The sequence below is a fragment of the Electrophorus electricus genome, chromosome 19 (genome assembly GCF_041902795.1).
Source record: "Electrophorus electricus isolate QZ-2024a chromosome 19, ASM4190279v1, whole genome shotgun sequence".
Lineage (NCBI taxonomy): Eukaryota > Metazoa > Chordata > Actinopteri > Gymnotiformes > Gymnotidae > Electrophorus > Electrophorus electricus.
Genome location: NC_137515.1, coordinates 3,217,501 through 3,235,072, shown reverse-complemented (window position 1 = coordinate 3,235,072; position 17,572 = coordinate 3,217,501). Strand labels below are relative to the sequence as shown.

Genomic DNA, 17,572 nt, shown 5'->3' with positions numbered 1-17,572 from the left:
CAAACACTTTTGTGGGCACTTTATTCTGCCAAACAAGTTCCATAAAGCCCTGATTTACTGCACAACAAGACTATTAAATAAAGCGCGCAGAAATTATTCGCCTTTAATGTGTGGTCGTCCAAACACAGATTTAAGTTTGCACCCGGCCTACAGGTCTGTTGTCTAACGCACTTCTTTGTGAATGAACTGGACATTTAGGCTTTTTTTGCACAGTTGCATTTAGGAAATGTCGACAAAAAGGTTTTAGGTCTGTCGCCAGCGGTGTGTTTGAAGCAGGACACCGAGATAAAAGGCATTTTAGCACGGGCAGGCACCACTGAAGACGCGCTCATCTGCTCGCCAACGCCGGGACATCCGACAGATACAACACACGTCCTTCGCTAGCTGGGGGGTGGGGGTGGTGTTTAAGACAATTTGCAAAACATTGTCATTTGAAGCGATAGGTAAACTCACAAAAAATGCCAGCGGGCCATCTTAATCCCAATTTAACGTTAACTGGTCATCAGAAAGGTCGTTTATGGACTGTGGGCGACATGAACTGCCTGAAAAAGTACTCGGTTAGCTTAGCTTAGCTAACCCACCCTGGCCACCTGAGGGGTCCAGTCAGCCGGAGTACTGGTGCCGACGGATGGGCTCGCTCCCATACAGCCCTTTGTTCATGTTTTGGGTCCCAGCCGTCAAGATTGTCTGAGGTACATGTAGGGTTTGCTGTTGAGGTGGACCGGTGTCGTCCAAACACACAGACGCGGGTCTGACCTCCCCCCTAAACGCCCGGGGTGGCAGGTTCCGCACAGGGCTACGGCCACCCGCCCTCAGCCGCTAGCACAGCTGGCTAGCCAACCGCGCTTATTTAAACGCCCACAAACGCCAAGAAAACGCCACACTACACGGAATCGACTTAAACACCCCGAGCAAGGCGGTCAGCCAGCTCGACATGCGCCGTTCAGTTTACCTGTTCGTCGAATCTGCTCACGACGGCCTGAACCCACTCCACGGGCTTGTGAGCCGCCATGGCCGGGGGTGAACCCGCGAAGGGCTGCGGGATAAACGTCTAGATGAACGCCGCCTTTCCTGCGACGCGCAAGCCACTAAATCCTCGAAGTAGGACGTCGGGGCCCGTGTGGAGCGGGTGGGCTGTTGTTGTTCTTCTCTCGTTTTTTTGTTTTTTTTTTTTGTTTGTTTTTTTGTTTGTGTTTTTTTTTTTTTTTTTGGTTTTGTTTTTTGTTTTTTTCATCAGAAACACCACCACGCCGCCATGACAGCGCCGGAAGTTTGAATCCTCCTTCCCAGTGAGGCAGCAACACGGCAATGAAGCGGCGGCGATGGGAGCGTTACTGCGCATGCGTGGCCCTCTGCAGTGTGTCTATGAGGGAGCTGGGAGGTTTTGATACAAGATGGACTAGTTTATAGCAGTATCAAATCACCTAAATTACTCTAAAGGCAAAAATAAATTCATTTCCAACTGAACAGATGAATCGAGCCTATGTTCCAAGTTAAGGAACTTTGACAGCCAAAAAATTGCGCAGAAAAAGCACTATATGACCATAGACAACAGTTCTGTCAGCTGATTCACTGTCCCTGGGATAACCATAGATGGGACAATGGTTCGCACAAAAAGTAATTTTACATTCAGATTTTAGAGTAGTGCATATTGCTAAATGGGTCTCAAGATTAACAGGGCATGTGCAACATGAAACTGGTGATTGATGTAAAGTGGGCAGTGTGAGTAATGGAAACTTCACAAACAGTTATAGCATCTAACAGCCTACATCCTGCACACCTCTGCAAACGCGCCATGTCCCAACGAGGACCCTGGCTGGGGTCTGAAACTTGAGTGGACTAGGCTATGTAGTTCTGATAAGGAATTACTTAGGGACAGTGTGGTCCCTCCCTCTGTTGCTGTTGAGTTTGCCTCACAGTTACACATAAAGATACCACAGGACTATAATCACCACAGCCCTAATCTGTAGGTGTCTTATTCACCCTGCTGCCTCGTCATCCAAAACAGAAACTTCTGTCTGACGGTAGAACTCCTTCAGTTCTGCTGCCATCATGTTTTTTCAGAGTTGAGGTTAATCTGAGTTAACTACAAGATTCAGGTTGAGGTTAATCTGAGTGAACTTTATCTGCAACCTACCAGACAGTAGAATTTATCGGTGGAAAAAATATGCAGAAAATATGTGAATTTCAGTTGTCAAACTTTAATACATTTGCAAATTTGGATTATGATTGGATTCAACACCAGTCATTTTTTGTTAGGAAACATCTTTTATTAAGAAAACATTTGTAATTTAAGTTCACAGGATCACTGATCACACATTTTTCTGGTATTTAAAAAAAAATGTTTTCTCATACATTGCTATAGCAAATCTTTCTATAAGAAGAAATAAATCTTTTTTCCCCCCACTCAACCTTTCTTCTGAGGCCATTTTACCAGTCACGCACTCCTAAATGAATTCAGTTCATTAGTTTGAAGATTGCCAGGACAGCTGGGAGGAAGAAAAGCCAGCTTGTTTCCCCACTGTGGCTAGAGCTCTGTGTGAATGTAGCGCAGACAGGAGCACGGATAGATATACCGGAAACAGGGTGAAGCTGGGAGGACAGTGAACGTACTGTACAGAACGGAACCTGAAGGAAAGCCCCTGCCCAGCTGGAGAAAGTAAAACCAGTTATAAACTAGCCTGTGCAAGGAATAAAAGGACAGAGTGGTGGACATTTTCTGCAAAGATGATTTGTTGTTGGTGTTATGCTATCAATGAAAATATTTCTAAAAAACATTTTGTTTACCCTCATCCCATCGACCAACCAGATGCTTCAATGGACCTGTGCAAACTCATTCAGCATACTTGAAAATGGATCAGCCTGACTGGTCAGTAAGTAGATTTTGTAAATGATCTGTAACAATGTTTGATTTTAATATAAGACAATTATGCAACATCAAAATCCCCACAAATCCCTTCAGAGCAGCTTATTTTCTGCACCCACTGAATACAGGCTAGATTCTGCGCCCTACAGGTCATGGCAGACATAACCACAAGTGTGTGTCTGCACATCACAGATTCATACCATCAAGTGAACAGTAGATGGAGGATAAAACAGCTCCAGTTAGTTCATTAATAGATTAATAAAATATCCAACATTTTTGTATGAGACCTGAAAGCAAAATGTGAATATTGCATCGCAGAAGCTGTAATGGAGGGAGAAGCAGCCCTCTACATGCAGTAGGCATTCATTCACAGAAAACGGGTGCAAATCACGAAAGCATAAATTTAGCCTGGTACAGATACAGATTCAGAATTATTATTTTTTTTTTAAATACACTGAATATATAAATATTTAGACAAAATACAGTGAAATGCAAATATTAAAAAAGAAGTATACCAAGCATTGCATTGTGAATTTAATGCATTTGCATATTTGACAATAACCCAAAAACATTTATTATAATAATTCATTATAACATTCAAAAATGGATTATGTCTAATTACCATCTTTAAAATCAATGCCTCGATGAATTTTTACTTGCCAAATAGTAACAAAATGGATAGAACATTATAATCAATAGCTTCCTGATGACTTCCAATGACTGTTAGACTGTTACGGAGGTGAGGTTAAGATTGCCATCGACCTCCAGTATGTCAATCTTCTGAGAAAGACAATGGCGGTGGTTGTAGGTGAACATCTGTACACCGTTGATGTTGATCCTGTAGCACTGGGTGTCGCAAACAATGGCAACCTGTAATAGATCATTTAGTAATCAATAATTAATAGATCAGACCGCCCATGCCGCATAATCACATCATTCACAAAGGTGTTGCAACAGAACCATGACGGCAGCTGCGCGTCCACGAGTCACGTGGTTCGTCGTTTTTGTTTATACTCACGCCTCTGGTGTCTGCGCACACCTGCAGACGGTTTATTGTGTATATTGTCTGGGTATTTAAACCGATGCAGGTGTGCGCTGTGTTGTCAGTCGTTGGATGTGGGTGTGTACATACGTGTATCGTTGCTCATTAGCGTGTTGTGTTTCACGACGTTTACGTGAGTGCCCTTGTCTTCAGTGTTTCACAATAAACGTTTATCACCGTCGAGGGAGTCTGAACGTCCTGTACTCGGGCTGCTACAGTAATAAACTTCACTGGACACATAATTAATGAATGAGGGAAAAGTAAAATAGGTCTCCCGGTACAGTGTTCCTGGCATTGTGGATTTCATTGAAAGGAGGAGGAGGAGGAGGGGCACTACATATGGCTGTTTATACACTTGCAAAAATATTAAATCACACCATAAGAAATTCATATGACTTGTTTAGTCTGTAGAAAATGTTCATGGGAAGTGATTTTTCAGCGTACCGAACGCTTCTTGCTTAATTGCTGAACTGAAGTCAAATGAACCGATTTCGAACCCAATCCCACTGAAGTGACACGAGGCGAACGAAACGAAACGGCAGCGTTTACTGGGTCTGCTCGGACATGCTGCTGGCTCGTCGAACAGGATGGAGCGCCAGGAAGGGAGGGACTGCGTACCGTAAAAGGCTGGTTTCTGTAGAAAGGCATGCCTCCACTCCTCTCCTCCGGACCCCACCTGTCATGCAGCAGGCTGTTACGCACCACCACGCCCTCGTTGAGCCGCGGGTTGAGGTGAAGCGCGAGGCCAGTGGCGAAGCGCAGGTTGATGCAAAACCTGCAAAGAAATGGTGCCAAATTCAGCAAACTCCACCTTCCCCCAACACGCTAACACAGTGTTTGGCCAAAGGTGTGTGGACACTCAGCCCTAATTATTGAGTTCTGGGGTTTCAGCCGCACCCTTTGCTAACAGGTGCGTGAAAGCAAAGCACGTCGCTGCGCCACGTCTACGGACGCTGGCTGCAGAACGAATCGGGCTGAAGGGCTCAGTGACCTTTGCCACAAGTCAGTTCATAAAATTTCCGATCTGCTAGCTCATCCCCAGTGCATGATACAGCTTTCAATGCACCAGTTTAAAAAAAAAAAAAAAAAAAGGCAATATGAATGTTGGCAAACCACATTGTAAACAACATTTGTCCAGTAATTTGCAGCTGTTTTCTGAACCTTTGTGTTGCTTTGTGTTGTGTTGCTGTATGCACCTGTCTGCATTGTGGTTAACGGTGCCCTGCACCATAATCACTTTTCCTGGGTGAAGTCCACCTTGGATAAACGTTTTGTATGGCAGAACCTAGGGAGACATTAAAAACTACATGCTGTAAACATTACAACCAATTGTATACCACTATAAAGTTTATTTTTAGCTGTCGATTGCTTACAGGACTTTTAATCTTCTTAACTGAGAAAAGTTTCGTAATGGAAAAAGCAGAGACAATTTGGTAGGTACAGCAACTGAAGCGCTAACAAAGCATACATCTTTGGGAACGGCCCAGCTGTCCCAATAACGCAATGAATTGTGGGATGTGTAGTTCTTACATAAGCTTGTGGGGGATAGTAAGGAGGCGGAAGTGACTGTGTAGACAGAAACAGGATATGCGTTATGAGAGATACTAAACTTAAATAATTTAATCTAAAAGAATGGCCAAAAATGACAATCAAAAAGTTAGATTTATTAGTTAAAGCTAAACAAACAATCAACATATTTTTTAAATAGAAGTTATGTCATGATCTTGAGCTAATTATAAATTAAAGACAGCTGGAACACAATCCTTCAGAAAGCCTTCTTAACCTGCTATCCATGGCTCCAGACCAGAAAACATATACCCCACATGAAAGTAAACAAGAACTTTAATACAGAAAAGCATCACGTAGCTTACTGTGGTTTGTGGGGCAGCCCAACAAGGCTGTTGTTGCAGTGCCCATGACGCAAAATGAGGTGTTTGGTTTTTGCTCCTATTTCGCTGCAATCAAAACACTTCTTTTGTGTAGTGGCATCAAGCTGAAAATGGCCGACCTGTAGTGGCATCAAGCTTAAAGTGTCACAATTAAACATTACCTGGTGTGGAAAGCTGGCATCTGGAACGCAATGAGTCTGAAATGGAGAACCCCACAATTAAGTCGTTGCATTTTAAAACCGAAGTCAACGTTCTCCCATTAGTTTACTTTGGCCGATACTCACAGTCGGATTTTGGAAAGCAATAGACTCGATCTCTACGCCTCCACCCACTGAAATCGCGTTCACACATGAGACAGCGAGACGGTGCAAATACTCCAAGAAATGGGCTCCGTTTACTATCACCTGACAGTGTAGCAAAAACAGTTCGGTTATGATGACTGTCGGGTCCAAGGTGTGCCATGTCTCACAGAACAGGCGGCACCGCGATCGCACAACGGTGGACTCCTCCTTACCGAGTAAGAATCACGGTTGACCAGGAAGGTGAGATTGAAGGTGGCGCCCCTCGGTACCGGGGATTTGCTGCTCCGCTCTTCCGAACCCCAGGATGAATTGTGGAAGGAGTTGCACACCACGCAGCCAGAATTCCCGCTGTAGCGCGGGTTGAAGTGAAGGGCTATTTCTGACGACCCCTTTGCGTCATATTGCAAATTTACATGAAACCTGTTAATACAAATACGAACTTTTTGTAAATAGGAGCACGGTTTTTAAACCTGGACTCCATGAGGGGACCTCGTATAGCTCACCTGTCTGCTCCGGGCAGCACCCTACCCGTGATCGTGACAGCCTTGCCTTCAAACAAGCCCCCCTGAATACGACCCGTAAATGGCAGTCGCTAACGGTAAGAAGATTCACACAGCCATTTACTTAATTAATAAGCATTCAGTTCATTAACAATTACTTCATTGCGCTGTTTAGCAATATTTCCAGCCACACGTTTCCGGCAACAAGCAGGATCCTGTTTATTCTTCATTAGAACAGGATTTAAAAAACATTTAAATGAAGTCTGAAGCACTTACTGGATTCAGGTAAGGGCGTTGCTGGGCCATCTCAGAACTGAAAGACAGTATCGACAAGGTGCAAATGTGCTTGAAGGTTTTCTTTAACCAGCAGGAAGTATCGATTTACCTGTAAAGGTGCATCCTCCTGGACGCATGATTTGAATCATGACGCAGATGAGAAATGAAGCCATTCAAATCCGACATCCATGTTGTTAAAAGCACAACCACAGACACATAACAGACTTGGTTTTTATTGTTTTCCGAGGATGAAAACAGACAACACGTACTGTATACAGAATGGTAGCCACATGCAATACAAAAATATGAATTTGTACATAACAACATGTATTCACCCATTCTATAAAATGTACAATTTTTTTAACAGTGTATTTGTACATGAAAAAATATAAAGATATATACATCTGAAATAGGAGAGCAGTTCTTGGTCAAAAAGGTCATGTACATTATATATAAAATCCTCATATAAATATTAAAAGAACTGCTAGCTGTACAATAAATAATCAGATTTATACATGTACATTTCCATACCACAAATACTCCAGTCTTTTACAGAATTAACCCATATATTTACACATTACGTACGCACACACACACACACACACACACACACACCATCATCATCATCATCATCATCATCCACATGTATGCAACAACACAAGCACCCACAATACCCAAAACACACAAACTCGCACGAGAGGTAATGTTTATGGAACTTGGTATGGAACACTGTCATGCTCGTTCTGTAACCAAAACAAAAGGATGTACTTTGACACTAATCATAATCAGCTAAAAACCTGGAAACTACTTAAGTGGAGAAGACAGCCGCACTTCTTGTAGGCTCATTGTGACACCCAGCTAGCAAATCGGAGAGCAAGCACAGTAAACAGTCAATAGTGGACCAGTGGGGTGTCAAAAAAGGCTCAATGAACTTGACAAAGACACTCAGTTTCTGTCTGAAAGATCCCCCCCCCCTCCCCTTCACCAGCTCTGGAGATGCTTTTGCTGGTTTCTTCAGAGACCATGGCTCAGTCTTCTATAAGCACACACTTTGAGCCCAATGAGGCGGCGATAAGCAAATAAGGGTGTGACTGGATCTAATCCCAGTCCGTGCAAAGAGGGAAAGAGAGCAGCAATATTACACAGCGTCTAAGGAGGCAGAAGCAGTTTAGTAAGACCACTGAGGAAGCAAGGGAGATGTAAGTGCTCGACGCCGCCAGCCTCGCACGGGGCATCTCGGCAGACCCGGCCATCCCAGCGGGACTCTGGAGGGAAACGCAGCATAGAAACGGGACAGCAGGCTGCCTCGGGCAGAGACGCGCCTCCCACCAGCCTGGCGCTACGTCCCACGAGTCCAAATTCAGCCAAGACACAGAGTGCTGGAAATGGAGAGGGAGTCGCCAACGCTAACTCCGAAGGGTAAAAAAAAAAAAAACAAAAACCAAAAACAGGGATGCGAGAGTAACCCTTCCCCCTTTTCCCTGCTCTGTTGCCAACGGCGCTCTCTCTTCCGAGAGAGTAAGAGGAAACATCAGAGGCAGAGGCAGGGACAGCAGAGGAACGGAGGCGGAACCTGGATCACACAGCCCTTTCTCTCCCAGTCTGGCGGAGTTAAGGAGCTCAGCACACATGCAAGACGGGGTCAGGCTAGGTTTGGCGACGCCTCAGGTTTCAGACAGACGGCTACAGCCTACAGATGGAGAGAAGGAAGAGCAGAAAAGAGAGAGCGCGGATGAGGCTGTTAATAGACGAAGGGAAAGCAGAATAAAACCGGAGATCGTTTACGTGAAGCGTAGGTCAGCGTAGGTTAGTGTTTCTGTGTTCACACGTGAGCAAGAAGGGCAGGAAGACAGGTGGTGGAAGGAAAGGAGGAAATAAACTGAATGTCTGATATTTTTTGGTAAAGAGAGAAGCCGCTAATATACAGGTAATATACGGGCTTGTGCACCACAGTTGTGTAATTCCTGCTGAACATTTCGGACCAGCAGCCACTGCGGAGGCGGTGCGCTCTCCACCCACAGAGTGGACACCACTCACCCCAGCACATCCACCCAAGCATGGAGCGAGTGCTTGTGCACGCGCCTCCACGCACGCACATAGAGTGGCGCGGTTGCGGTCAGGTAAAAGGGGGCGGGCCTCCCACCCCTATATCCCCGCCTCTAGGATACATACTCTGCGGACTTCCAGAAGTGGCCCGGGTGGGACAGCCTGCGGTTCAGTTTGGGAAGCTTCTCCAGCAGGTCGGCCAGCTGCGTGAAGGTGGGCCGCTCACGCGGGTCGTACGACCAGCAGGCTGACAGAATCTCCTGTAGGCGGAGTTACGGGGGTGGGGTGGGCGGAGGGCATTAACTACACATCTTTCCTAGTAGTTTCACTAATAATTCACAGAAAGTACTGAGTAATATGCCTTAACATTAATAACTAAATTCTAATAATAAATTAATATTATTAAGTTAAGCTTAATACAGTACACAAGCACTGGCCTACGGAAACACAGCCAATGAACAAGGAAGAGAAATTTCGTGCTTCTACTTATAAATAAATGGCTCCAAAAAAAAACCCAAAACTGCAATCCCGGCATTCATGAACACTGGCTTTATTTCAGCCATGACCTCACCGTGACCTCTTTGCCTAGGCTGATCTCTGCTAGCACCTTCCTGATGCCGTCTCCGCTGCCCACCTGCCAGATGGTGGCCTCCACCGGCTGGTTGGTGATCGGCCAGTCCCGCGCCTGCAGCTCGTACCAGATCGTGCTGAAAACAGAAACGCCAGGGCACGCGGTCAGGCCGTCAAAAGCGTCTGTCGTGTGCGGTCAGTCCGTGTGGAGGCGGGGTCAAAGCGTCCGTCAAAGCGGGCCGGTAGGTGGGTCTCTTACCCGAAGGCATAGACGTCGGCGGCGTTAGAAAAGGGAAGCTGGTCCTCGCTGTTACCAGGGCTCATCTTGCGTACAATCTCTGGAGCCAGGTAGCATATCCAGCCATGAGGAAGCTTCAGTTCATTCTCCCGCCTGGACACACCCACACCCAACATCTGTTTGCTCTGTGCAAAATTATATTACCCAGTCTCTTATCACTGAGTGCAGAATAAGAAACACCTTACCGTCCCTCCTGAACCACTCCAGAGATCCCAAAAAGGCCAAAGTCTGTGATCACCACTTTGTTGGTGTCGTGAAAGACGTTCTTAGACTTCAGGTCCTTGTGAACTATGCCCTTGGCATGCAAATAGCCCATTCCCTATTGGGGAACAAGGAACCAATGAATGGCTGGCAAAGGAAAGTAAGGGGGGGGGGAGTATTCACAGCTGTCACGGAACGGCCCCTCCCCCCCTCAAGCATCTCCGTGTGTGTGTGTGTGTGTGTGTGTGTGTGTGTGTCTGTCTGTATTGCCATGCCCTCTCGTGTTGTTCACCTGATCCTTGTTGCGTGGAATTGTCATGCGTGTATATCAGTCTCGTGTCTTATCGTTGAGGTTGTCGGTGTTTGAACATATTAGTCTGTGTGTTAAAGCGTGTATGTTACATGTGCAACAAAACGTGTGTTTATGTTCAACGTGCCTCATCCCTGCATCCTGCTTAACCTTCCAGCGTTACAGAAACACTGATGTACGACGGATGCCTGGGAAAGGCACAACGAAGGGAAAGAAGGGAAGTTCATGCCCTCCCACAGGCCGTGCAGCGAAGCCCTCCGTGTTCTGGGGCACCTCCTCACTCCAGCTGCAGGTGCGGAAGCAGGGGAGTTGTACGGAACCACGCCCGGCGACCGGGACTGGTATAATGACTTCCAGTCCTCGGAGTCGGACTCCGTGGACTCCTACTATCCAGCGGCGATACCTTCCCTCATCCTGGCCTTGCTCCAAGGATCCACAAGGAGGGAGGAACCCGCTGAACAATTTTGGGGTGGGGCCTGTGTATGGTCCGGGGTCGGACTCTGCGGAGTCCTACGGAGACCAGCGGACCACGAGAACCGGCACTGCCGGAGATGGACTCCGCTGGGTCCTACGACCTCTGCCTGGACGATTATCAGGGCTGTGCGGAGTGTGGAGAGAAAGGGGAGTGTAGGGACGTCAGTCTGGTCTGCGGTCGGATATGGGGTCCGATCGTGAGGAGGACACTCCAATGGAGATGGAAGAGGACCCTCATGGGGATCTTCCTTCCTACAGCGACACTAAAGGTTCTGAGAATGATGAGCCTCCAGCACCGAAGCCTCCACCTAAGGCTCCGCCCAGGGCACGCCGCCCCGGAGCAAGCAAGCTGCCCCGGGTGGTGAGCAGGGAGGCATCGTCAGAGTAAGACAGTCCTCCCCCTAAGGCGAAGGGCCCCAGAGCGCATGCGCCTACGCTTAAGCCTCGAGCAAAAAAGGCGGTAGCACCAGTGCCTGCACCAGAACCGGGCAACACAGCTGGTGTGCTTCCCGACGCGCATGCACCAAAACCAGGACAGTCGCCGCTACCTAAGCTGGCGAGGGACACTCCCCACCAGGCTGGTCGGTCTCCGACCCAGCCGGCAACTGGGGGACTGGCTGGGGTTCCTTATCCCGTCTCCGGACTGTTCAATGTGTGTGGTGTTGTTCATGTGCCTGTCCCGTCACCGTGCCGGTCCCTATTGCACTAAATGTACCGGTCACTTTGTTCCCCTTTGTGTCTGTGCCCGTCCCTGTGTTTGTTGACCTGATCCCTGTCCTTCCCGCTGCTGCCCTGTTTGCGCTGGCCCGTGACAGGTTGTCCAGTCCTTTTGCCTCACCGTTTAGCGTTGTTCTCGGGGCCGCAGCCCAATAGGCTGGCGCGCTGGGAGTCGCACCCTTAAGGGGGGGGCTCTGTCACGGTATGGCTCCTCCGCCCCCCAAACGTCTGTGCGTGTGTGTGTGTGTCTGTCTGTCCTTGTTGTGTGTAATTGTCATGCATGTATATAAGTCTCGTGTCTTATCGTTGAGGTTGTCGGTGTTTGACCCAATTAGTCTGTGTGTTAAAACGTGTATGTTACATGTGCAATAAAACGTATGTTCATGTTCTATGTGCCTCGTCCCCGCATCCTGCTTAACCCTCCAACGTTACAACAGCGCTTCACTTTTTCCACATTTTGTTATGTTATTCCAAAAAGGATTAAATTCATTTTTTCCCTCGAAATTCTACACACCATACCCCATAATGACAAAGTGAAAAAAGTTTGTTTGGAATTGTTGCAAATTTATTAAAAAAAAAAAAAAAATCACATGTACATAAGTATTTAAAGCCTTTGTCATGACACTCAAAACTGAGCTCAGGTGTATCCTGTTTCCACTGATCATCCTTCAGTTGTTTCCACAACTAGATTGGAGTCCACCTACGGTAAATCCAGTTGATTGGACGTGATTTGGAAAGGCACACACCTGTCTATATAAAGTCCCATAGTTGGCAGTACATGTCATAGCACAAACCAAGCCATGAAGTCCAAGGAATTGTCTGCAGACCTCCGAGACAGGATTGTATCGAGGAGCAGATCGGGGGAAGGGTACAGAAAAATCTCTGCAGCATTGAAGGTCCCAATGAGCACAGTGGCCTCCATCATCTGTAAATAGAAGAAGTTTGGAACCACCAGGACTCTTCCTAGAACTGGCCGCTCAGCCGATCTGAGTGATTGGGGTAGAAGGACCTTAGTCATGGAGGTGACCAAGAACCCAAGGATCACTCTGACAGAGCTTCAGCGTTGCTTTGTGGAGAGAGGAGAACCTTCCAGAAGGACAACCATTTCTGCAGCACTCCACCAATCAGGCCTGTATGGTAGAATAGCCAGACGGAAGCCACTCCTCAGTTAATAGGCACAAGACAGCCTGCTTTGCCAAAAGGCACATGAAGGACTCTCACACCATGAGAAAGAAAATTCTCTGGTCTGATGAAACAAAGATTGAACTCCTTTGGCCTGAATGCCAAGCGTCATGTCTGGAGGAAACCAGGCACCGCTTATCACCTGGCCAATACCATCGCTACAGTGAAGCATGGTGGTGGCAGCATCATGCCGTGGGGTTGTTTTTCAGCAGCAGGAACTGGGAGACTAGTCAGGGTCGAGGGAAAGATGAATGCAGCAATGTACAGAGACATCCTTGAAGAAAACCTGCTCCAGAGCGCTCTGGACCTCAGACTGGGGCGAAGGTTCATCTTCCAACAGGACAACAACCCTAAGCACACAGCTAAGATAACAAAGGAGTGGCTTCGGGACAACTCTGTGAATGTTCTTGAGTGGCCCAGCCAGAGCCCAGACTTGAACCTGATTGAACATCTCTGGAGAGATCTGAAAATGGCTGTGCCCCGACACTCCCCATCCAACCTGATGGAGCTTGAGAGGATCTGCAAAGAAGAATGGGAGAAACTGCCCAAAAACAGGTGTGCCAAGCTTGTAGCATCATACTCAAAACGACTTGAGGCTGTAATTGCTGCCAAAGGTGCTTCAACAAAGTATTGAGCAAAGGCTGTGAATACTTATGTACATGTGATTTTTTTTTGTTTGTTTGTTTTTTATTTTTAATAAATTTGCAAAATTTGAAAAAATGAATTTTATCCATTTTGGAATAAGGCTGTAACATAACAAAATGTGGAAAAAGTGAAGTGCTTGCACGGATGCACTGTAAGGAAAGTCTGGGGTTTGATATTCAAGCAAACCTTCACAATCTCCTGGGCAATCTGTCTTGTCTTGTTGATGTCCAGCATGTTCTTTGTGTCTCTCACAGCTGAATACAACGTCCGGCCTTTGCAGAAACTAAGAAGGAATAACGGATTATTACACTGTTAACCAATAAATGTTTGTCCACAACAGGCACATACAAGCAAATCCCTTCAATCAATCCAACTATTATTATTGTAACACTAGAGAATTTGGCAGTGGTCCAACAATAATATGAAGTGTCACTTTCTACACACGGTCTGCTGTAATGTAAGCGGTCGCGACAGTACCGCCTGTCCTTGGACTGACCTGGTAATGATGGCGAGGTGAGGAGGTGCCATGCAGGCTCCCATGAACAGCACCACGTTCTCGTGCCTCGTCTGCCGGTAGTTCATCACCTCCTTCTTGAAGAGCTTCAGGTGGTCCTGGTTGTTGCCGTCGATCTCCAGCAGGCGGATGGCCACCTCTCCGTGCCAGCGGCCCCGATGCACCCGCCCCCAGCGGCCCTTGCCAATCAGCTCGCCCAGGTCCAGCTGCTCGAAGGGGATGTCCCACTCCTGCAGGTACACGCTGGTCTGGCTGGCCTTGCGCGAGATCGGGCCCTTCCAGTGGGTCCCACTAACGTCCCCGCCCACGTCCCCGCCCCCCGTTCGAGCGCTAGGCAGGTCGTCCAGCTCGTCCCCCTCGCCCTCTCCCTCTGAGCCGCCGTTCAGCCTGCCCTCGTCCTCTTCTCCCTCCTCTTCCTCCTCGCCTTCCTCCCCCTCGTCTTCCTCGTCAACGCCTGGGTCTTCCTCTTCCTCTGCTTCCTCGTCATCCAACTCTTCCTCCTGCGGGACGGCGGAATTTGTCGACTCGGATCCCCAATGACTCAGAATACATCGTGGCAAGAACATGGCTATCTCTAAAACACCGTGCTAACATCAGGCCTCCTGGTTAGAAGGTTGCGTTCAGAACCCCACGTTCCCACACGAGCCTTACCTCCCCGTCTTCGTGCTCGGCCAGACGAGCGCGCACATCCTGTGCCGAAGGTTCGGCCTCTCCGCTGAGGGATGGAAAACAGAACGGTCAACCATCACGAACGCACCAGCGCAGCGTCAACAGAGAGAGCTAGACGGAGGGACGGCCTTACACTGGATCAGGGAGGCCTTCTGGGTGGAGAGTGTTGGAGCTGGACACGTCTGGGAAAGCAAAACAAAAACAACTGATTTTGGACAAATATTTGGACTGCACGGCTGCAAAGGAGAGTAAGCTCGGCAAACAAACCATTTCCTGAACATGTAAACAAACCATACAGCAGCTCAACATATTTGGATGGTCATTAACTCTCGAGGTATTGAGACCTTGAGACATGCAACGCCACAATTCACCAGTAGGAGGTGTCCAACCCCAAGCATGAACACCAGGCAAAGTTCATTCAAATCCAAGGCCTCACCATGCAAATGATCACTTAGGCAAGGCATCAGCTAATTAAGGAGTATAGACCTATCTAAGCACAATAGGAGCTGGAGCAGGGGGTAGTGCTAGAGCTTATGTGACCCTCTCCCTTATATGCTCTTTAACTCACCAGGAAAGATGAACTGCTGTCTATGCTGAAAGTAGCAGGCAGCTTAGGAAAAGAGGGTGGGGGAGAAAGGAAGAAGCAGGAAGGCAACAAAGAGGTCAGGGGTCAAAAGGCACATTTAGATCTGCGCATGTTCCTCATTGGGGAATAATCCGCGTTAGCATGTAACAAGTAGAACAAAAGAGAAAGATATTTGAATCAAGGGCTCATTTAAGTGTCTCTGTTACGGTTACTGGGCTGCTGTTAAGACATACGAGTATCTGGACTGTTTCAAACTAAGTTTGCACAAATTCACAAGCTATAAACAATAAACATGTTGCAAATGACTTCTGTTGCAGTAGATCTGACCTAAGGTCCTGGGGAATGAGTTGTGGGCGGGGCGACACTCACCTGGGAAGTGGAAGCGGTTGTCACGGTGACCCTTGGGTGAGGGGTTGGGGGGTGGGGTGGCACTGGGGGGGTTGCTCTGCTGGAAGGGGGCAGGAGAGGAGGGGGTGGAGGAGGTGGTGGAGGAGGGGTTACTGCTGGAGTCCAGCTGATTCAGCACAGGTGGATGCTCCTGGACAGAGACAGAGAGAACAGTGGAGTGAGCAAGACTGACGTCAGAGTTATTTTAAGTTGTCGGTGGGAGTGGGGCTGACTGATTCATCTGTTTAATATGGAAATTATGACTGAGAACGAGCACAATTCATATCACAGGCTGCAGTGTTATTAGTGCTGCTGTCGAGATTCTTAACAAGATTCGTAGAATTGTACTTTTTTTATCATTCTCTTATGACAATATTTGTAACGGTTTTAAAATTCTGTTCAAATCATCAAATCAGTAAAAACTAACAGTAGCAGCAGCAGTATAATTTCTTCTGGATATTTGAGTTAAGACAAGTTTGTAATTGTTTTCCACTATGAATACACATCTCAGCCCTCTCACCTTGGAGCTCAGCTTACACAACATAACACTTGACAACATTGGTCAGAAAAAAATGTTGTTTTCCCCAAATCGTAAAACTGTTAAGTAGGTTCGGCCTGAAGTGGGACCGTGTCATAACTAGTGTCATTACGGTGCTTCGTAAGGGTCACCGTGAAGAAGACGGGTTCTGCTCCAGCGGTGCAGCATTAGAAGGGGCCGTACCTTCTTGGTTATCGCCTTCGGCAGTGTGCCGAACTGCGGTGCCTCGGCTGGCCGGTCCACGGGGTTGTTGATGTCTGACGGTACAGACTCCGTTCTCCTGATCTTAGCAACTTGGAGAGAAGCATTGAAATGTGAAGTCTGAGAGTGAATCTTTATAAGCATTTGGGCCCTCTGAACTCTAATAAAACAGAGCGCTTACTGGGGAGGAATGATATCCGGCAGGAAGGAGCCTCTTTTGTGCATTTATTATGACACTTTAGCCTGCGGAGACAACGTTAGAATACAGGTGAGCGGGAAAGACGTTTGCTTAAACTGTGACTCAAGGGAAGAGTTCAGTTAGCATGAGCCACTTCCTCTGAACAACTCCCTTAGCAACCCAGCTGACTTCACCTTCAGCAACCCACCTGCAGTGTTTGCACTTCACTCCAAAAATCATGTTTTTTTGACACACTTGACACGTCTGGGAGAGCCAGGACTTGGTGGAGAACCTTAAAACAAAGCACAGGTTAAAAACCAAGATTTTTTTTCATCTTTTTTCTTATTTTTGTGTGTTCTGCAAATGCTGCATCTCTTGACGTTTTGAAAGATTTGCAGGGAAAGCAGGGCTCTGTGGGGGAGGAGGCACTGGAGAAGGGGCGGAGTTACCTGTGAGTGACAGCCAAGCCGATGTCCCTCCTCACAGCCTGGGGAGAGCTGCGGTGGACGGCCATGCTATCTGTGCGTGGGCGGGGCATGGGGTGGAGGGCGGAGACAGAGATGAGGGACACGTCCAGGCTCTCTGGGCCAGCCCAGATAAGAAACACGCTCTCCAAATGCAGGTCAGAGGATCGGTCAGAGGATCTCCTCTCATTCCTGCATCTAGCCCGGTCAAGGCTTCCGTACAGCGATGCAAACGCAAACACTACGTGTGCGGTTTGGGAACAGGATGAGAGATGACCCTTCCACTCTGAACCCGTGCAAACATTCAGACGTGTTTTCGTTCTGAACCAGAGTTAATCATTTACCTTAACTGATGCTTAAAAGACAAACGCTCTTTAGATCTGATCAGAGTTACAGCATGAGAAACTTCCCTCTACACTGCTGATGCCAAGCACAACAGCACAACTTCAGAAGGCTCGATGGTGCTGAGATCAGACAAACTGCTGAATGTCCCACTGGATTTGACGAGGTCTGTTAGCTGCAACCTTCTCACGGGATTGAAGGACGCTCAGCCCCGGGCACAGGTATACCCGGGCGTGTGCATTAATCAGCTGCTTTGGGTACAGCCTTCTACCTGTGTGTGTGTGTGTGTGTGTGTGTGTGTGTGTGTGTGTGTGTGTGTGTGTGTGAGAGTGAGAGAGTGACTCACTCCTCAGGCCTCTGTGTTCCTCCAGCAGT

General features: G+C 47.6%; 3 protein-coding genes across 12 annotated transcripts in view; all 3 read right to left on the bottom strand.

Moving 5' to 3' along the window:
- Window positions 1-1,453, bottom strand: part of nf1b (neurofibromin 1b) — a 54,622-nt gene extending 53,169 nt beyond the window's left edge. For both annotated transcript variants that reach the window (XM_035535819.2, XM_035535820.2), the window contains exon 1: window positions 953-1,453. In XM_035535819.2, the coding sequence (XP_035391712.1) occupies window positions 953-1,012 (60 nt within the window). In that variant the 5' untranslated portion in view covers window positions 1,013-1,453. The remainder of the gene's footprint in view (window positions 1-952) is intronic.
- Window positions 1,454-2,882: 1,429 nt separating this feature from the next.
- Window positions 2,883-7,018, bottom strand: LOC113590173 (galectin-9-like). 3 transcript variants are annotated; one of them, XM_027030194.3, is made up of 10 exons: window positions 6,876-7,018; window positions 6,603-6,691; window positions 6,312-6,519; window positions 6,082-6,201; window positions 5,959-5,994; window positions 5,780-5,863; window positions 5,439-5,474; window positions 5,105-5,193; window positions 4,527-4,683; window positions 2,883-3,736 (listed from the first exon to the last, which is right to left on the bottom strand). In XM_027030194.3, exons 1-10 carry the CDS (start codon window positions 6,903-6,905, stop codon window positions 3,590-3,592), a joined length of 996 nt encoding a protein of 331 aa, XP_026885995.2. In that variant the 5' UTR covers window positions 6,906-7,018; the 3' UTR covers window positions 2,883-3,589. The 3 variants fall into 3 exon arrangements, with proteins under 3 accessions (XP_026885995.2, XP_026885996.2, XP_026885997.2); XM_027030195.3 differs by lacking the exon at window positions 5,439-5,474; XM_027030196.3 differs by lacking the exons at window positions 5,439-5,474; window positions 5,780-5,863.
- A 74-nt stretch (window positions 7,019-7,092) lies between these two features.
- The window catches only part of ksr1a (kinase suppressor of ras 1a), a 27,895-nt gene continuing 17,415 nt past the window's right edge, over window positions 7,093-17,572 (bottom strand). For 4 of the 7 annotated variants that reach the window (XM_035535695.2, XM_081702248.1, XM_035535698.2 and 1 more), the window contains 15 exons: window positions 17,544-17,572; window positions 16,841-16,910; window positions 16,600-16,683; window positions 16,395-16,456; window positions 16,196-16,305; window positions 15,457-15,625; window positions 15,070-15,111; window positions 14,635-14,683; window positions 14,484-14,547; window positions 13,815-14,332; window positions 13,505-13,601; window positions 9,975-10,108; window positions 9,751-9,882; window positions 9,493-9,628; window positions 9,035-9,181 (listed from right to left, as the gene is read on the bottom strand). The exon at window positions 17,544-17,572 is cut by the window's right edge and continues 147 nt beyond it. In XM_035535695.2, the coding sequence (XP_035391588.2) occupies window positions 9,035-9,181; window positions 9,493-9,628; window positions 9,751-9,882; window positions 9,975-10,108; window positions 13,505-13,601; window positions 13,815-14,332; window positions 14,484-14,547; window positions 14,635-14,683; window positions 15,070-15,111; window positions 15,457-15,625; window positions 16,196-16,305; window positions 16,395-16,456; window positions 16,600-16,683; window positions 16,841-16,910; window positions 17,544-17,572 (1,843 nt within the window). Of the gene's footprint in view, window positions 8,566-9,034; window positions 9,182-9,492; window positions 9,629-9,750; window positions 9,883-9,974; window positions 10,109-10,159; window positions 13,193-13,504; window positions 13,602-13,814; window positions 14,333-14,483; window positions 14,548-14,634; window positions 14,684-15,069; window positions 15,112-15,456; window positions 15,626-16,195; window positions 16,306-16,394; window positions 16,457-16,599; window positions 16,684-16,840; window positions 16,911-17,543 lie in introns of those variants that run through there. The other 3 variants (XM_027030190.3, XM_035535697.2, XM_081702247.1) reach the window with 3 other exon arrangements.

Excerpts from the sequence above, each read along its gene's own strand:
- LOC113590173 (XM_027030194.3), bottom strand. The coding sequence starts at position 6,905 with ATGGCCCAGCAACGCCCTTACCTGAATCCA. Across the intron at positions 5,995-6,081 it reads TTGCTTTCCAAAATCCGACT|ACTCATTGCGTTCCAGATGC; the intron begins GTGAGTATCGGC and ends TCTCCATTTCAG. Across the intron at positions 5,864-5,958 it reads ATGCCAGCTTTCCACACCAG|CGAAATAGGAGCAAAAACCA; the intron begins GTAATGTTTAAT and ends TTTTGATTGCAG.